Source organism: Oikopleura dioica, chromosome 1 (genome assembly GCF_907165135.1).
Source record: "Oikopleura dioica chromosome 1, OKI2018_I68_1.0, whole genome shotgun sequence".
In the NCBI taxonomy this organism is placed as follows: Eukaryota; Metazoa; Chordata; class Appendicularia; order Copelata; family Oikopleuridae; genus Oikopleura; species Oikopleura dioica.
The window spans coordinates 2737615-2757198 of NC_137291.1; the positions used below are offsets into that span (position 1 = coordinate 2737615).

The 19584-nt window shown below is 40.7% G+C and overlaps 5 protein-coding genes across 6 annotated transcripts; 4 read left to right on the top strand and 1 right to left on the bottom strand.

Moving 5' to 3' along the window:
• The first annotated feature begins 825 nt into the window (after positions 1-825).
• On the top strand, positions 826-3186 carry LOC145700066 (protein ECT2-like). 2 transcript variants are annotated; one of them, XM_081777329.1, is made up of 5 exons: positions 826-1137; positions 1679-2104; positions 2311-2621; positions 2682-2872; positions 2913-3186. In XM_081777329.1, exons 1-5 carry the CDS (start codon positions 944-946, stop codon positions 3156-3158), a joined length of 1368 nt encoding a protein of 455 aa, XP_081633455.1. In that variant the 5' UTR covers positions 826-943; the 3' UTR covers positions 3159-3186. The 2 variants fall into 2 exon arrangements, with proteins under 2 accessions (XP_081633455.1, XP_081633461.1); XM_081777335.1 differs by lacking the exon at positions 826-1137 and adding an exon at positions 1265-1484.
• Positions 3187-3244: 58 nt separating this feature from the next.
• Positions 3245-6774, bottom strand: LOC145707316 (protein rolling stone-like). Its single transcript, XM_081784834.1, has 6 exons — positions 6564-6774; positions 5201-5300; positions 5045-5149; positions 4601-4861; positions 4284-4454; positions 3245-4243 (listed from the first exon to the last, which is right to left on the bottom strand). The coding sequence occupies exons 1-6, from the start codon at positions 6684-6686 to the stop codon at positions 4005-4007; spliced, it is 999 nt and encodes a 332-aa protein (XP_081640960.1). The 5' UTR covers positions 6687-6774; the 3' UTR covers positions 3245-4004.
• Positions 6775-7263: 489 nt separating this feature from the next.
• On the top strand, positions 7264-8857 carry LOC145708683 (uncharacterized). The gene is made up of 7 exons (XM_081786384.1): positions 7264-7377; positions 7422-7761; positions 7812-8077; positions 8116-8271; positions 8314-8380; positions 8417-8607; positions 8646-8857. The coding sequence occupies exons 3-7, from the start codon at positions 7922-7924 to the stop codon at positions 8829-8831; spliced, it is 756 nt and encodes a 251-aa protein (XP_081642510.1). The 5' UTR covers positions 7264-7377; positions 7422-7761; positions 7812-7921; the 3' UTR covers positions 8832-8857.
• A 2426-nt stretch (positions 8858-11283) lies between these two features.
• LOC145711520 (dedicator of cytokinesis protein 11-like) lies at positions 11284-12179 on the top strand. Its single transcript, XM_081789213.1, has 2 exons — positions 11284-11721; positions 11820-12179. Exons 1-2 carry the CDS (start codon positions 11338-11340, stop codon positions 12177-12179), a joined length of 744 nt encoding a protein of 247 aa, XP_081645339.1. The 5' UTR covers positions 11284-11337.
• Positions 12180-12244: 65 nt separating this feature from the next.
• LOC145711522 (dedicator of cytokinesis protein 10-like) lies at positions 12245-19344 on the top strand. The gene is made up of 13 exons (XM_081789214.1): positions 12245-12266; positions 12331-12671; positions 12893-13906; positions 14061-15215; positions 15269-15272; positions 15368-16155; positions 16854-16979; positions 17022-17319; positions 17368-17421; positions 17566-17798; positions 18437-18499; positions 18572-18702; positions 18818-19344. The coding sequence occupies exons 1-13, from the start codon at positions 12245-12247 to the stop codon at positions 19098-19100; spliced, it is 4512 nt and encodes a 1503-aa protein (XP_081645340.1). The 3' UTR covers positions 19101-19344.
• Positions 19345-19584: the final 240 nt, after the last annotated feature.

Below are 19584 nucleotides of genomic sequence, written 5' to 3' on the forward strand. Positions count from 1 at the left end.
CCCTCTCGATTCCAGCTGAGTAAGCAATCGCACGCCTTCATATCTCCCGTAGCCACTCAGCTGCTCGATCTTCCACTCCCTTCGAAAAATCGATGCACTCTTTTTTTTCATCAATGGGCGCACTGCTGTAAATCTCCAAGTGCGTTAATGAAAATGGCCTGGTGAGATGATTGAAAGCTGACTCAGAGATTTGAGGACGAGTCGCGCCTTTCTTTTTTACTGTCGTGTGTTTTGTGTATTCCTATTTACTGAGCAAAAGAGAAGGGCGAGAAGAAGGGATAAAAGAACTGGAGACATAGAAAATGGCGGTCAAACAAAAGAGTGAAAGGAAGAGGTCATTTTTTATTATTGTCGAAAAAATAATGATTAAATTTTTTCATACTCAAATTTTCGCCCGTTTTTGATACTAGTTTTTTTATAATTAAAAAATTTTAATGACCTCCTACATGAGCCATGAGAATCTGTACGCGTCAACCACAAAGATCCGATTCAGCCAAGTTCAAAAGCTCTTTCAATCACACATTGGATCAGATGCTGTCGCTCAAATTGTCTTTACGCTTCTGGTCGTATTCTGCTCAAGTCTAAGCTCGTTCGGCTTTGTTGTCAGGATTTTGGCGATTTGGACGCAACAAAAGGCTTATTCAAAAGGAATCTGCGTTTTCTTTTCAAGATTCAGAAGGCTTTTTATTGATGCAAAATCTTCTTTGGATTGTTACATTAACTATGATAGGCGACCTGTAAAGAAAACCTGAGTCAGGGTTCTGAAAGAGCTTCGTAGGACCCTGACTCAGGCCCTTCTTACAGGTTTCCGGGCTCCGATTTTCTTTTGAAATTGAAAATTGAATCAAGTCGAATTGAACTCAAGTTGATTAAACCTTCTGAATAATTGAAAAACGCCGTGACAGCTCCCGAAGGAGTATCGCTGCATATTCTCGCCGGAGTAATGTATCTCATCGACAGGAGCTTTCAAATCGGCCGGCTCAGTGTTCTCCTTGGCATCATTTCTTGGGCCTGTGCTTTTGACGTTCTTCAGAAAAACTTGGAAGATCATTTGGAAAAATCGAAATACACTCAATATCAGACGATTCAACGATTCAGCTTTCAGATGATTTTTCATCGAATTGCAGATACAGTCAGGTACAGCCATTCTGTGGTTTTCTCCATTATGCGCCCTTTATTTCATTTTTTTCGCTGCCTTGGCAGCTGGATGAGGCATTGTTTGCCGAGATTAGAATGCTCTTGATCAAAATCCTGAAACTTTCGATTCCGCCACGCGTTTTCCCAGACTCGAGCTCTGAGAAGCATTCATTGCCATAAAAGAAAGATAATATTAAAAGAGATATGTAGTGGATAAAGCGAGAAATGCTCAAATTTTACAATGAAAATGAGTGTAAATGGGAGAGGAAGAAAATCTCCTACCAGAGAAAATTGAGGAAGCTTCCGCAAAAGGATCGAAACAAATTCGTCCTTGATGATTCTTTCTGGTAATTTTCGGGGAGTGGCCTGAATCGACGAGAATGCGACAACTGTAATCTAATTTTTAGCCAATCAGATTTCTCCTTTCGGTGAGAAGGTCAAACAAATTCAAGAAAAAATGGAATTCATCGTCGTATTTTTTCTCAATTAGAGCCACCGCCCCCTTTTCTAGTAATTTTCCGACCATAATCTTGAACTCCAGGAGCTTCTCAAAAATCGTCCAGGAAGAAGAGTCCATCTCTGGCAGATCCTTCTGCATCGCGAATGAAATCTTCACCACCGAAAAAACTTTCGTGAAATCCCTCCGCGTCATCAAAGAAGTCTACGCAGACCCGATGGAAAACATCCTCTCCTACGATGATTCTTTCATGACGCGAAACTCGTGGAAAACGATCTTTCAAAACTTCCCCGCGATTCTAGCGCTGCACGAAAAAATTCTCACGGACATGGAAGCTGTTCTTCAAAAGGGGAAAATAAAGGGAGAAGAGGATCTCGAGAAATTTCTGTACTCGAAATATACCGCGGAGATTGTTGAAGTCTACACTCTGTATATGAACTCGTACGATCGAAAGACGGAAGAATTGGCGAATCTTCAATCAAATGAGAAGTTTTCAAGCTTCTTGTCAAGGTATTTTTTGAGCGATTGCTAAAGATGTTCTACAGTTTCTTTTCTCGATATCAAATTGTTCTATCGTTCTTTTGATTGGTGGAGCTACGAAACTAGGTCTTATATGGCTCTCTATATGGCCAATCACAAGATCGATGAAATTTTCCGTTATCAAGAAACGCCATTGTAGAAAATCGTCAAATGAGCCAGTTCAACCGTATTTCTAGTCAAATTTCCAATTCGAAGGGAGATGGTCGCCCTCTTGACGCTCTCCTAATCCGGCCAATACAGCGACTTCCTTCTGTTCTTCTTCTTTTGAAAGATTTCCACAGGGAATTGGAGAAAGCAGAATCGAAGTACAGTAGCATCGTGGAGATGAGTTTTGATCAAATGAAACTGATTCTGGAACGGCTCAATAAAGAAAAAGGAATCGATGAAGGGCGTCAACGCATGCTCAATTTAGCAACGACGGTCGAGAACTTTCCTCAGGGCTTGGTCTCATCGGACAGGATTTTGCTGGAAACGGGCGCAGTACAGGGTAAGAAAGGACCATTTGATCAATTTTAAAGTCACTTTTTATAAAATTCACTTTTTATAGTTGAACAAGACATTACAATTGAAAGATCGAGGCTTTCAAAGGGAAAATCTAGGATCAATTTCCATCTTATGAGCGATATGATTATTCTGACGAAAACGAAGACGAAATCGGTTGGTCTCAAACGATCGAAAAGAGATGTCGAAAATTTCGTCGGGCTGATACGAAAGGACAAAATTTCCCAAATCTTCCAAGTATGGCGGACCGCCTTTTCTAAAGAAAATATGATTTTAGGTGAATTCAACGAACAACATCGGCATCTATTTCTCAACCCACGAATTATCCCACCAACTGCTGTACTTCTCCGTCCTCTCGAATCGAGAAACGCTCGTAGAAAAGCTCAAGTCCTTCGAAAAATATAGAGTCAACGATGATTTTACGCCGAAATCGCCAGTTCGAGCAAGGTCAAAATCCTTTGACAGAGCAGCTTTAGTAAGAAGATCTTTCGACTTTCAGAAAAAGATAAATCTAGAACTGTAAAAATTAATAAAACTTGTCGATAAAGTCAGTATTTCTTGCTTACAATCAGTTTTTTCAACGAAAATGAAAGAAAAGGAGGCGGACAATTGAAGAGCTTGTTGAAGTTTATTAAAATTAGTGAGCCTAGGAATATGAAGAATGAATACTTGTTCTTTTGTCAGAAGAAAAGATTGATCTCCACCCTTTTCCTTGAAGGAATGAAGCTTTTCTCGTCAGGAAAGAACAAAAACAGGACTGTGAACATTGAATTTGGAGTAAGAAAGAAAATTTTGAACAACAAAGGGGGTTACAGGAGGAGTAAGGGTGGTTGAACAGATAGAACACGACGAAAAAGAAAAACCCTACAAGAGTGGATTGAAATTTCCTTCATTTCTAGAGCTCGAAAGCGCTAGAAAGTCATGCAAGCAGGGTGAGAAAAGGATGATCTTTTGAAGCCTTTTTAAATAATTTCTTTGAACTTTGAAAGATAAAAAGGTTGAAGATGTTTTTCGCGAAATTGGAGCGTGTGAAATACGACTTGGCAAAATTCTAGTTTATCTCTTTAATTTCGTTGCTTTAATTGGCTACCTTGTGAATCAAAAAAGAAGTATTTTGTTTTGGAATACATTTAGTAATTTGTTCTAAATTACATGGGGGGAGTATAGAGAACCGGGTTGAATGAAGAGGATGTTGTTTTCACGCAGCTACATGTCATCAGAGCATGGCAGATTCTCAAGCTTCGCGTAGTTGCCGGAGATTGTCCGGCCACGCTGCTTTTTCGCGGGAGATCGAGCGCTTTTTGAGGATTTCGATGACTTTTCTTTCATATAAAATGACTTCCAAAAGAGTAAAAACAATCTAAAATAGTCAAAATCCATTCCTTGGAGGCCCAACGATCTTGGGCCCCTCCTCAAGATCGAGGTCCTTGAGGGGAGTGTTTCCGAATCCGTCCGATTCGGAGACATCTTGAGATGAATCTGTGAGCTTCTGATACCGCCTCCGCAAAATTCCATTTCGCCCGCGCTGGAACCAATGTGCGATGGTGTGGCAGCCCGGGACGAGGACGAAACAGACGCCAAAGACGACGAAACATGTTATCATTCGGTCTAAAGAGGGGTTATCGAAGAGTTTGAGTGAAGAACTTACAGTCGCCCCAATCAAGTACTCCCTCGTAAATGTACGGAAGAGAGGAGTACTTGTGAAGAAGCCAGGTCATGAGGATATACGAAAGGCCGAATATCCAGGTCCAGGTGAAATGAAGAAGTCGGATAGGCACATCTGATACGACCAGGTCGAGAATTATTCCTACAGAATTTACTTTCAACGAGTTTCGAACAAAAACGTTCCCCCTAAATCTTCAAAATTGAGATCAGCAACCTGTGTAGAAACCTGAGTCAGGGTTACTTCACAGATTGCCGTCTACAGCTTCGAAATTCTATGAAATATGAGATAAAACTCGGTTCCTAAATGGCAATGCCAGGAAAAAGCATCAAATTCAGTCCTCAGCAACGCCCAAAAGGAAATCGTTACAGACAAGCCGACGTCAATCGCGAAGGTATAAAGGACCCAGCTGAGTTTGTGGAACCAAAGAAGCTCGTCCTGCTCGGTGGAGTAGATCTGACCGGCCCGGCCAGTCGCGGAGAGGAGCTTGTCGTTGGACTTTTCGTTGCCGAGGTCGATTTCAGACGAGGTAGAAGAGGGATTGTCGCTTGTGTCGATTGTTTCTAGGGAAAAAAGAGTGTTACAATCAGTCACTAACAGGGAACCCTGCTCCGAGATCGGTTTTGGGAGGAGGTACAACCTGAGTCAGGGCCTCATAGTTTCATAGCCTGACTCAGGTTGCCAGCAAAGTTGCCAGGGGGTTATCAAGGTTCAGAAAGATTTCTAGACGCGATAAGAAAACGAACCATTGAGGTATCCATAGAGACAAGTGAGAAACGAGGCGATAAGGTGAAGATTCAGCGCAGTTTCCGCCCATGTAGTCAGGTAGATGAAGTGCTTAGGCTGCTCTCCTAGTGATAAAAACGGTAAATGGGTATATACTCATTTGGTGATTTTATTACCTTCCAAAGCCTTGGAAACAATCTGGACAATAAACCAGGCGACAAAGTACGCAGCGAGGAGGCCACGGTAGACGCAGTAAATCAGTTGTGACGGGAAGAGCTAAAACGCAATTTAAAATAAAACAGAAAAATAAGCGAAATAATGAAATAAATCATCGACCAAGTCAATTCGGTGCAATCAGAAAGAAAAGCATTCACCAATAAATGGCTTTGAGAGTACTCAATCGTTGAATTTCGATAATTCAATCAAGAAATACGGAAATCTCCATCAAAAAAGACCTCTCCTTCTGAAAACATAGCTGCGGTTCCGTCATTTCCGCTCAGCAATATTTTCTCCTTTACAAAATCACGATATATTTGCACTCTGAGTTGCGATTATTTTATGAATATATTTAAATAACAACGCATTTTACGTTTCCCTGTCAAATGACCCCGTAAACGCCCATATTTTTAAGCTCAAGAATATTAGAGTCAGGTTTTCCTCGCAGGCTTGAGCCAGAAGGTCTTTTTAGGAGGCCTCCTTGCAAAAGTGGTTATTTTACAAGTTCCACTGAGTTCGACTCATAAAAGTCAAACTCATAAAATCAAACCGCGATCACGCGAACTGGTTGTATTGCTCAACACCAGAATTATGCAATTTTTGATGGCCGGGCATCAATAATAAACCAATCCGTTATTAACAATACCTTGTTGGAAAAAGACCTTTCTGAAAAACGGATGATGTTGAAGAAGGAAAAAGAAGACAAGTTTAGATTTTAAATATTGATTAAAATTGACAAATCTGATATCTATTTGTTGCAGACGTGTTGTATAAGAAACCTGAGTCAGGGACAGGAAACAGCTTTCATAAAAATAGCGGCTTCGCTAGAATCTTGACTCAGGTCTTTTACACAGGTCGCCGAGCCCAGAATAAGTCGAAAAATCATATAAAAACGCGCCGTCAGAAATAAACTCAAATTTCAGCAAATAAGCAGATAAATATCTCAACGAAAAATGGGCGTCACCGACGACAGCCGGTTAGAACCAGAAAAACCCGTTCTTGACCGTTTCGAAAATAAGCCGAAACATGTCAAAATAACAAAAAAATCAATGACTGGCATGGGCCCATGTTCCTGGTATCGGCGTCACAAATGAGATTAACACACGCGTGATCCTTAATCAGCCTAAAAGGTTCAACAAAGGACGAATTTGTTATTCGCACCTTTATTTTGAAAGAATGCAAAATTCGAATATTTCTCTAAAAAAACATTTCTGCTTTCAAGTCTCAAAAATGCGAATTTTATGTAAAAAGTCGGGAATAAGAAAAGCTTTCTTCACGAAAAAACTTTGAAAGTAATTATTACAACTTCAGAAATGGACTTACAGTACTCCGATAAAATCGTCTTCGCGAAACTCCAGCAAGCTTCACTTTTCGCGGATGAAGTTCGCTCTCCCTGCTTGGGACGCAGCAATGTTCGACTTCTGAAAAGTCACAGAAAATCGGCATTTTTCTCTGTCTTTTCGGATTTTCAGAGTTCTTTCCCGATTCTGATTTTTTCTCTTTTTTTTTCCTCGAGCTCCCGAGCGCGATTTTTTTTCTTTGCCTTGGCGTCGCGAGTCGTCGCCGCTGCTGATTGGTCGAGCGCGCCACTTTCGAGCCAATTCACGCACCTAAAACATTATCGGACCATTATTCATCCCTTCGGGACCTGTGATAGATGATGAGCTATTTTCTGAAAAATGGATCATCTATGAATTAAATTCGACTATAATCTTGATTTTTGGCTAAATCGTTAGTAAGTAAAAGTCATTTTCATCACGTTCATCGAATATTCAGGCATTTTCGACTAGATAGTCATTTTAATTCAAGTCAAAATGCCTAAATTTTCGATAAAAGTGATGAAAATGACTTTTACTTACTATTGATTTAGCCAAAAATCAAGATTTTAGTCGAATTGTTACGGAAAACATTCGAAATATGATTCACATTTCTTCAGAAGAAAATATTGGAAAATTTTTAACCACCCACTTCGGGGCAGATGACCAAGGTCAAGCAATTTTCTGCATTGCACTTGAGGCGCTAATCTACCATTTTTGTTCATGCTTTTTTTCGCCATGGCAGGCGTTTTTTCTGCCTTAGAGAAAGTCGAAGATGGGGCTGGCTCTTGCGGAAACGCTGATTGAGTACTCTAATACAGGTTGTTATTTTGAGACAAAGACAGTTTCCGGGACAGTTTTCTAGCGATTTTGTACAGTACTCGTCTTGGTATCTTGTGGTACGCGTTGACATGCGGTTTTCGACTAGGAATGGCGGCTTTAATTGGTCCGGCAATTTGGACAGGCGCTTCTGGCGAGTTCAGATGCGATACAGTTCTGTTTGGGTGCGATAATGCTTGTTATAATAATTTCATGCCGATTGGACTGGACAAACTTTGGCAGATTCAATTGGAAAGTGATTCAAAATTTCGTTTTCTTCCTTGATTTCAGGGCACGTTTTTGAATCATTCGTAAGATTGCGGCTCTTTTTCCAAGTTTTTTGTTCACGAGTTATATTTACCTCGAAGATGGAAAACGGCGGTTAGGTAAGATTAAGGCCCTCCCCCTCGATTGTTCATTACGATCTCGATTTGAGATGTAACAAGAAGAAAGCTAGAAGAAAAATCGACAGTTGTTGGCTCCGATCATACAATTGAAGATGACGTGACTGTATCCGAGGCCTCACGAAGAACGAATCATGAAGTGATGAAAGCAAGAAGTGAAAAACGAAAACTGAGGGTGATGGGAAAGAAGGTTGTGGAAGTCGTCTGGAGCCCAAAAATTCGATTTGCTTTTTTGGTCCATCTGATTTGCAGAATGTGCGTCGAGATTTCCTTCTTTGCGTTTTCGATGATGATCCAGGTAGAACGACTTTTTGGTCATTTTTTTGCAAATTTCAGGTGAACATGAATAATATTGGTCGACATGGAGCTGATCATCAGTCCGTTTTCGCTGGACTTTTTGATGTTCCAGCGACTTTTTACTGCCCTGTCAATGATGTTTATGTCAGACAATGGTGCAACAAGAATGAAAATATTCTCTGCTACGTCAATAAGGTACAGTCCCTCTTCTTTCTTTGTTGAAAACTATTTTCAAAGCCATCAGAGAAGAAAATCTCTTTGTTTTACATGAACATCACCTGCCTTATTTCAATGTGCCTTACAGGTAAAAAAACTAGTATTTCCGATGTCATGTTTCTAGTCGCCGATTTCATCTCCGCCTGCAGTCATTTCTGCCGAAGAAAAATCCGATCCATCAAGCACCAGGCAAGAATCGGGCAACATTTTGCCCAAGAACGTAATTTTGGGCCGATTCCTCCACTGGCAGGTCGAGATTCGTTGAATGGACCAAACACTTGGAATGGCTGCAGCTACCATCCAGATTTCACAACAGTAAGTATTTTTTTCCGATGCATGCTTCATGATTTCAGATCGGCAAAAACCATCAATGCAATCAATACGTAAATGATATTCCGTCGAGAAGAGCGACCCCCCAAACGATGCCAAATCAGCAAAGTAGTTTTCAAGAAGAAATGCCATCAGAAGAACTAAGAATCCAGCCGCCAGTAAGGCAGTCTGTAGCTTTTATTGATCCACAAAATCGAGGAAGTATCTGAATCAAACAAATCTTCTCTGACTAAAAAATAAGTCCTGACAAATGTTCTCAAAATTAAAATAAACTTTCTCGGCGAAAATTTTTCCTCGATTCGGAACTTCTGAAAAAGCTGTGGAACTTTCCCGCGGGGCATATTCATCCATCATTTTGGCTTTCTTCCAAAATTATTCAAAACATCGCGTAAAAGTTTCTCCTCTGAAAAACCGCGAAATTTCCCAAACAATCATCCCTTTTTTGTATCGACCGGGTGAACTTCAAAAAAAGGTTGAAAAGCGTAGGCAGTCGATTTCCCGCTTATTGAGTGCCTGCTGGAACGTGTCTGTCTGTGTCTGTGTGCCCGCTAGTCCGCTCAACTTGAACCCCTTTTTTTATTTTCTCCCGAGAGAGGAAAGAGTAAAATCATCCTGATCGACTATTTGATTATTCATTATTCAAAAGAGAAGATAAGGAAGACTTGATAAAAATCCCGGGCGGGCCATCTCTCCTTTGTCTGGGGAAAACAAAACGACGGGAAATAAATATCAGAGAGTAGCAGCAGAGTAGACAAAAGAACAGTTTTTGGAAGAAAAGAAAAGTACTCAGAAGAATTTCAGAAGAACAAGAGATTTTAAATAAGAATTATTTCTGAAAATTATCGACCAAAAAATCAGGTAAGATTAATTTTTCTTCTTTTATTGAAATTTCTTATTCTTTTTTTAATTAAAATCTTCTTTTTCAAGCCTTTTTTTCTCGTAAAAGCTAAGTTATAAAAGTAATTCAAATCTTATATAACCGAAAAATTTTCGAGCTACTTGAAATTTTTTCATTCAAAAACTGATTATCAGGGCAAAAATACATGAAAGTCGTAAATTCTGAGCACCCTGGGAAAGCTGAAAAGTACTCAAACGTCATAAGCCCATTATATCCTCTGATACTCCTCTGATGGTATTTTCTAAGTGGTTCTTTTGCTCTTCAAAATGATTGTTCTTCTTAGAGTGATTATTGAGGTTGCTAATTTATTGATTTCAAATGGAGTTTGCCATTTGAACTTTGATCTCGTGTTGATTGATTGACCTCATTAGGATGATGGCCAAAAACTCGATTAAGGATTTTTTTCTAGAGTGATTCTTAAGGGATCATAAAATGGTTTTTATTCACTTCGATCAGACAATTTTCATTCATAACGAATTGAACTAGATACAAAAGGACCACCTTACCCTTCTACCTTCGTGAAAGCAAATTTCAGTAATGATTTAATGATTTTTCACAATGACGACTCATCTCTCAAAAATTTGTTTATGATAAGCCCTCTTGGGCAACAGTTTGATTCCCTAATCCTACTGGTCGCAATTTTAACACGTGATCTGTCTCTCTTGTTCCTGTGTGCCTAAATGCTCCCTCTCCCCTTGTGACACTCGGACTGCTTAATTAATAAGTGACACCAAAAGGCTAAGCCTGACTCTGCTCCTTGAGTTTTTGTTCTTTATTGAATTCTAAATTTGACTTTTTTTTTTCCAAGTCATTTCTTTTCAACGCAAAAAAATATGCCGAATTCTTTTTCTTCAAAAATTCTAGCGCTCAGCCCTAAATTAGGGAAAAAGAGAAAAAATGAAAATGATAAAAGTATCAAATTGGACAGAGAAAATTCGAAATCGATGGAACTTGCATTTCATTTGAAAAAACTTGATAGATTTCAATTCAACAGCGGTTCCAATCGGAGTCTAATCCACCATCAGCTGTGGAATGTCCCGATCGGGCGGAGCTACTCCACCTCGACTGTTAACTTCGGCCCCTTGCCGGTCATTCCTCCGGTAATTCAGATTTTCCTTTTCCAAAATGGGGGAGGAGCAAATTTCCGGGAGTGTTTTTTCGAGAAATTCATCAACAAGAAGTTCCAAAAGAGAAAAAGCGTTTCACAAGCGATTCAGAGAGAGCATCGCGCAATTTCCGAGCATCGATTTTGAGCAGTTCAGAATGTGCCCTGGTGCTCAAGAATTTATGCCGTTTTATGAATGTTTTCAGAAAAAGAAATCATTTTTTCCATTAAATTTTTCGATTTTTTCTTTGAAAACTCGCTAAAAAGCAGCTAGAAAGACTGATTCAACTTGACAAGATCTCCTTAAATTTCGAGCGGCTTCGTTTCGATCGCCTTAGTCGGGAAGGGGTCAAAAAATTTTTGTATCCAATGGCGTCGGAGATCGGAGATCGGACAATTTCACGCTCCGCGGACTGCCGATAGCATTAAACGGGTAGTAATCCTTTTGTACTCGATTACTAAATTTGACCCTGAAATTTTTGATTTTCGAGATTTGAGGAGCAAAGCCAGTTTTCGAGGTTGGACGAGATTCTGCGAGTTAGGGTTTGTCAAAGTCATTTTTCTAGACGAAAAATTTCAATTTTTATAGAAAGAAAATTCATGAAAATTTGATTTTTTTCATTAATTTCTCGTGGTAATATTTTTTTTGTAGCGCAAGTCAACAGCGTATTCTGGAACTGATGTGTCCCAAAGTATCGATTGTCTCTCAATAATGTCCGATCGAAGCAGAATCAACACTCTTCTCGACGATCCTGGCCCAGTTGAACCGATAGATTTCGAGCGCCATTTGGCTGGAAAAAGATTTCAAATACAAAACGATGCCTGTAAACATCTTCTTCAGCTCCCCGAAGAACCTTACGTAGAAATCCGCGAAGCTGAAAAACGAACAGCTGTTTCAGAAATTCCCGCTTATGAGCCGACTCAAATTGATCCAGTTGTTTTGTCTGCGATTGAACAGTATGCTGCTCCGAGCTCGACTGTAATTAGAATTCACGAGGCGCAGTTTGGAAGGAGTTACAAGCAGTTGCCGCCGAACGACCTTCAGTCGAATATTTTCCCGCTCCAGTACGAGCCAGATATTGATAAAGAAAATGAAGTCATCAATCCAAGCCAGGGCTCTAGAATCTTTTTCATCCTTTCTGATCCTTTCAGATGGTTTTTGAATAAAAATCAATTCTCTTTTCCCATTTCTAGAGCCCTGATTCTAGCGATAAGCGAGGTTGGCTCCTGAAACTGAAATCAACAGTCGAAAATAGCGAAAAATTCTCCCTGAAGGAGCTCAATCGCGATGGCAAAAAACGATGGGCGGTTCTGAGAAAAGTTCAAGAAGGAGATGATACGACGGGGTACTTACTGGAATGTCTGAAGGACGAGAAGGAGGAGCACAAGGGAAAGAATGCGAAGGGAGTGACGTACTTCTTGGCAGAGCCGATTTTCGAAGCATTTCCGTTTGATGAAACGAGTAAGGATCAGAAGAGAAGATTTGGGTTTGAGCTCAGGATGCAGAACTCCGAAGGGGATGAGAAAGATGAAATAACAGGAATGATTATATAATCAATATTATAATATTAAGATTTGATACACTTGACTAGTCAGAGGATGATAAGAATAAATGTTCAATGAATAAAGGGGTAAAAAGGGGCCTTTTCTCCAAAGAAACGATAACATTATGGCCTCTTTTTCAATTTTATAAATCATAAAAAAGTCAATGCTGTCTTTGTCGCTGAAAACGAAGAAGACCGAGACGATTGGGTCTCAAGAATCAACGATGCCCTTGCCTGCTCTAAGCGACAAGAACTAGAAGAAGATTCAGACCCGGAAGACATCATCGACGAGGAAAAAATCCAATCGAGATTTTCCGCCACTCAAAATAACTCGATCTACTCGTACCTCAAAGAATCACAGCGATACGATGATCTGACACGAAAACGCAAGCGGAACCGAAATCGAATTCTTGCGCTTTCATCTCAGCGGGAAGGGCTGAACTTATCACAAAACTCGCAAATGACGGAGATCTCTGAAGTCGCGGAGAATCGATTGGAGCCAGTGAGATTTGTTCTGAGAGCGGCGAGTTTGCAGTTTCATCTGAGAGGAGCAATAAGGGAGCAAAATATTGACATTTCAAATCTGGAGCCGTTTTTTGTTACTTTTGCGCTTTTTGATGCGAAATCAAGGAAGAGTTTCAAATTAAAAAAGGGACCATAATATTGTCCTCTATTTTTCTATTTGGAATTAAAATACAGAATTTTCAATTGATTAGGAATAAGAAATTGAAGCAAATGTTTCTTCTTACACCACAACTTAATTTCGGAACTCTCAAAAGAAAGAAAATCTCGGCGGATTTCCATGCCCAAATGAACGATGAAGCCCTTAAAAACCTGACCAATCCAGTCGGCATCAATGACTTCGTCGATCAGATGTTTGGCGAACCTGAGCGCAAGAAGATCAACTACTCCTGGATCGAAAACCCTAAGCAAGCGATTTTCGATGTCTACCAACCTCATGAGCAAATTTATCTCGTGGCAAAAATCGAAAGAGTTTTGCAAGGATCGATTTCGAAAACTTCCCAGCCGTATTGTGAAAAATCTGATTCGGAGAAAATCGTCAACGGAATAATCAAGCAAGTCAAAAGCGCATGCAACAGAATTCCAGAGCATCGGATGCCCTTTTGCTGGGGAGCCGTTTCTCTGTTTGACAAAAAGGGAAGTTTCGCTCCTGGTGGCTTTCAGTCTTCTTTCAAGGAACAGGAAAACTTTCAGATACCGTTTGGAGATCTTTATCGACAAGAAGCGAATAAACTAAAAGACGAGGAATTATTCCGCTTTCTCTCGGAAATCGGCAAATCTGGCAAAAATCTCGACAAACTTGACCGAATCTACCGCCCTCCGAATCTCTCCTTGCTTACAGTCATCATCGAGCCTCTCAAGGAAAACGAGCAGTTGGTCGATGTTCTGACTAGCTCTCTCCAGCCAGTGAAGCCGTATCACGCTGCTGGAGCCGATCCATACTTTGAAATCGACACATTTGAAGATATTCCTCAACATATTGCCGCTCCTTTTGAGAATTACCTCAATCATCTTTATATTCGCCCGATTTCGCTGAAGTACGATACTCAAAAGAGCTTTCCAAAGGCGAGGAATATCACGATCAGCTGCGAACTGTGGAATGGAGATGAGCCCGCGAGCTCGAGAAAATTATGCGTGTTTTATACGAGGCCGGAAACGAGAGGGCTGATTTTTGATACTTCAAGGAATGATTCCAAAAACCATAAGATAAACATTGTTTGATTCTTTTGATAATTTTTCATTACTGATATGACTGATACAAAATCAATTGGCCTAAGATACATGTGATGATGGTGGAATACAAAGGCCACATTCATCTTACTTCTCAATACCGAATCCCTTATCAGTAAAAGCTTATGCCCTTAAAAAGAACCCCGCTGGTGTTAGCGCTTATCACTCTAGAATCTATTCAAGACACACGGCAGTCACTCATCACCAAACGTGCCCACAATTCTACGAAGAAATAAAAGTAGAACTTCCACCAAATATTCACGACGGACATCACGTGAAAATCGTCATTTACCACGTCTCCGTCGATCCGAAAAAGACTCCCTCAAGCAAGAAAGGAGCTCCCGAATCCGTCTTGACAGAAATTGGTTCAAGCTGGATTCGGCTCCGGCAAATCGACGGAAGATTCGACTTGAAGCAAAAATATGACCTCCCGGTTTTCGTAACCGACGGCGAAAACAAAACTCTTCCAAATCATTACTTGACAAATCCATCAGGAAACTACGTCGACGGGATGAAAAAACTCCTCGAAGTGGAACTCGTCCTTGTCTCCACTGTCCAAGTCACTGGCAAGCTCATCCATTCGTTTCTCTCCAACCCGTTTGACTTGAGAAATTTCATGGCTCTGCCGGGGGAGGATCCGATTCATCTGATTCACTTCATGCCGCTGATTATTAACCGGTTGTTGGAAATAACCGCCAGCGACAAGATCGTCGAGCGGCCGAAAATGATCCCTCTTGCTCAGAGAAATACGCGAGCAGGTCCAGATGCAGATGAAAACTCGAACCATCATTTCAACGTCATCGAATCAATCCATTCGCAGCCAGAAATGATCACCAAATCAGAACGATTCGCTGACTCTGCTTTTTCGACTTTTGTCCACATCGTTGCGATTCTGGTCGAAAACGAGCAGAAAGAAAATTTGCTGAAATTTATCGAAAACAAGCTGGATTTGCCGAAGCTTCCGAATTTGTTCGATTCGGTCTTGTCCGCGATCGTGAACTTGTTGGATCAGGACTTGATGTCGAATGATCCGAGGAAGCAGCGCCAGGAACAGCTTTTGGTTTATTTGGACGTGTTTTTGAAGATTTTGGCGAAGTTGATGTTTCAGCGAATTTATCGAAATCAGCGAAAAGTGAGGAGGAAGTCCGAAATGTTCAATTCGATTTTTTTAACGAATCTTGAACGATTTGTCTACAAAACTTGCGAGCACATGCATCGACTGAAAAATCATTCTCCTTGGGAACGATCTGTTGATGATTCTCTTCAATCTAGAGCTCGTAATCCTTCAGGAAAGGTCTCAAAAATTATCGATAACCTTTATTTTTGAATTAATCAGCCGGTTGAAAGGATAGTCTTTCCTTATTTTTTGAATTTTTTCTTCTTAAAATGTTCGTCCGAAATTCCTATCCCTTTACGTTTGTCGCATTTTTGACACCTTGATTGAAGGTGGTGAGAAATTCCGTATAATCCGCGCAGCTGCTTTGGCCCTCACCGACTTTTATAAGTCGATTTACTGGAGCCTCGAAGTTGGTTTTGTCTCCAAACTGGTCGCCTCTACCATCAACCATGAGGTGTTCTTTCTCGACCAAAATTTGGACGAACAGAGTCTCAATTTGCGACTCGAGATTTTGAAGAATCTGAGCGAGCACGAAGCGTTTGTCGCTCTCAACTTTCCCAACTTCGCGGACACTTCGCTAAAAAGCTTGAAATTGACAAAATCATTCGTCGAAAAACACTTTCTCGCTGCTGAACTCCTTCGAATGGTTCAATTTGGTCTTTCTTCTCCAAGTTCTTCAGTTTCCTACGCGAGAAAGAAATCACTAGAAGCTCTTCTCAACCTCCTGACGAAACACACTCTTGATAGAAGATATTCTCAGCCAAAGGATCAAAGCCGCATCGACCAGCTTTACAGTCCTTTTATCGGCTTCGTGACTCGCAATCTTCATTCGCTCAACATTGGCTTCACCGATTTATCCGAATTCAAGCGCAATCCTTCAATGCGATCCATGCCAAATCTCAATCCAGCTTCTCTCGACCTAGATGCCTTGAAAATGATGCTCAAATGCTTCTTCCACATCGCCAACAATCTAAATGAAGACATCATCGCTGATTTCTGGGGTCAATGCTCGGCCTCGGAGCTTGAAAACTTCTTCACTATCCTTTCAATGGCAGTGCATTTCTTTAAGTTTAAGGAGGCGAAGAAGAATTTTGACAGAATGCCGTCGAATTTAAGGGTCAGTCTCAGGAAAACAGTCACCAAAAAACTTGCATGAAAATGAACTTGATTGATCAAATTTGGGTTTATGATAGTGACGCCCTTAAAAAGTGAGTTTAACTTTATGACGGGTAGAGCCTTAAGTCAGCGAAATCCCTGATTTTCGAGTGCTCGTTTAAAAAGTCCACCTCATTCTTTTACGAAACCTCACTATCATAAGCTCAAAAATCATCTCCAACAAAATCCGCGCATTAAAAAATTCTGCGGTCGTTCAAAATGACGACGCATTTTTCTTTCAAACACGTGCGATCACCTTGATTACTCGTTGATTACTGCACTTACTGACCGAAACTTTGCTCGAAACAGCTAACTAAAACCCATCGCGAAAAAGCTCTTGAATTTTGAAAAACACAAATTCATGAGGAAAAAAATGGAAAATTCATGAGGCGCACCGCAGGAATGGGACCACGTGACCGGGCGAAAAAAATGCCAAAAACGGGTGGTACTCGTCACTTGATCGTTCGGCACACCGAAGCACTTATTTCAAATTTCGGCGAAATTCGGATGCATTTTTCAATAAAATCATTTTTCCATAACCTTCATTACTGTCATTTAAACAAAATTCCGAATCTTACGGAAATCAACAACGTTCAAAATTACTCCTGCTTGAATAACCAAAATAATGTGCAAACGCAATTTTCATTTTTTCTTCAATAGGAAACCTCAAACAAGGGTCATTTCCCAGTCAGAAATATTGCGACAATAGTTCAAACTAAAAACAGCCCGAACGATTCTCCGAAACTCGGGAAAAAATCAACTCAAACTTCTAGACCAGTTTCTCAGGTAAGCAAACCCTAAACCTAACCCTAACCCTTCATTTTTCAGCAACTGGGAATCACAAATATCCTCTCCCTGGCAGAAAGTTCAGGACTCAGTTCTCGAGTACCGCGACCAGCATCGTGGTTGCCCAAGAGTTTCCAAATTGCAAGCAATTCAAAGGACAATTATCAGGGAAATAACGCCGGTAGTGTCAGTTCCACGAGTACTCAAGAGGTACAACGGAAAAACGTAACGAACGGGCAAGGGGTGCCCACTCTCAAAACGCGACCTTTTGAGGACATGTTTCTAAGTGCTGCGCAGCGGAAAATGGACAGAAGATCTGAAGAGTTTGAGAAGCAGAACTGTAAGAAAATAAAATTTTCAAAAAACGAAAATTAAAAACGAATTTCAGTTTCTCGAGCGGGCGTTTACCGCTCCCTCGTATTAACAAACCGCCCTGTTGAGAGTAAGTTGCCCCCAATTAAGATGACCCCACGTAGCGCGGTGGCACTTTTAGTAGATTAGTTCCTTCTCAAACGCTGGTTTCATGACATTTAATGACTCCAGCCTTATCATGGATTTTTGAAGATCTCGGAAAAAAATAATTTAGGTCTTCCAACTGATGACGACTGGGCAAAACACGAATCCGCCGAGTTCTCCCTCATCTCTCTCGACCTCCTTCACTTGTACATTTCTGGAGCGCGAAGTACAGTCGCCGAACGCCACCGGGGAAACAGCCAGCTTCAGAAGAAAATCTTCGAATTGCTTCTTGATCTGCTCGATTTTTGCCAACCTACTTTGGTGCTCCACAATGCTTTCAGTTTGCTGAGGATTTATATTAAGGCAAGATCCATCAAACAAGATCGTTTCGGCATCTTCAATGTGCCATAAGTGCCTTTCGTTGCCGGGCAACAGGCGAGAGTACACAAATGCTCAAAATCTGTTGACAGTTATCTTGCGTCTGATCTATTAGCTTCCCCGCAAGAAAATCCAATAAAAAAGAGAGAAACGAAGCACACTTGAAAATTTAAACACGGAAGTCGATGAAGCAAATTTATTATTTCAGGAAAATCGACAAAGTTTATTCGTGCACCGGACGGACTACTGTCAACGAATCGTGTTTGTACTGCTCAAGGCATGCAATTCGAGGATTTCCGCGATCAGGCAAAATGCCAGTGCCACGCTCTTCTTTCTGGAAAGAGGCTTAGATGACTTTCAGACGGGATGATGCCGTTTTTCTTTAAAAAAAAGCCGCTTGCGGCTTCGACAAAAAGCAAAAGCCGCGCTTAGGGTTCGCGAAATTGTGTCAAAAACTGAGCTACTCAAAGAGACTCTTGAATTTATCATTATTTTTAATCATCAAGTGTCGCTCTAAAATAGAACTTTGTTGACACCCTTAATATTATACAAAGGGCCCACGCAAGACTCAAACTACGGTTCATATAATCCATAGAAACGAAAAACTCTGAGCCTCAAAAAAGATGCAAACGGAAAACAACAATCCGCATTCCAGCCGCCGTGGCTTCCCACGCTCCCAAATACAGGTATTCTGCTTGAAGAAAATTACTTTCCCAAACACCACCACCCGAGCCTTCTCAACGTGAGTTTCTCTTCAGATTATGGGCGCGATCTTCCGTCTTATTTCGGAAAAGCGAGTCAACCAGAAACTCTTCCAACTGGCGCTGACTGGATTGAAGCAACTTGCGGGAAATGATACTTACTCAAGCGCTCTGAGTTTCGCGAAATCGTAAGTTTGTAACAAAAATTCTCAAAATTTTTTTTTTCAAAAAATTTTTCAAAAATTTTTTCTCAAATATTTTTCTCAGAAATTTTTCACTTTCTTTTTTTTTCACTTTTTTCAGGTCATTTTCTGGCGAAGTAAAAGACCTCATCAAAAAAATCCGAAACGTCCTCGTCTCGACCCAGCAAATGAAAGAACACGAAGACGACCCCGAAAAGTTCTCCGATCTGCAGCATACAATGGCGCAGAGCTATTCGGACTCGCCGGAGCATCGGAAAACGTGGCTGCAAGAAATGGCGCGTCGCCACAGAGAGAACGGAAATCGAATTGAGGCGGCGATGTGCTACGCGCATATTGCCGCGCTTGTCGCCGAGATTCTAAATAAAGCAAAGGAAAGCGGCTAAACGAAATTTTAGTACTGAACTTTCTTATTGAAGGGACAAGTTTCGATGTCTCATTTTTATTTCTTTCGTCAAAAGAATAAGTTTTGATCTAATTTTTAAGGACCATAAGATGATGAAATTTTTTTGATGTTTATAAAACAAGATTATCTAGAATTTGATTCAATAATAACACTTTTTAGACGTATTTTAATAATTTCACCTTCAGCATACTCTTGCTCAAATACGTTTCAAAATTGATTCCAATAAACGTGTCCGGTTCAGAACTTTTTGTTAAACGAACGAGCCTAAGACGTGCTTTTTTAAAGTTAACGAAGTTTTCCAGCCCACTTTGGCCATATAGACCGGGTGTAGGGCGGCCACGGTACAAATTTGTACCGCCGTTACAAATTTGTACCGCCGGTACAAAAATTTTTGTACCGCCGGTACAAGCCAAAAATAAAATCCGAGAAAAAGTGTGCGCTTCGCGCTAGAATTGAAGGAAACT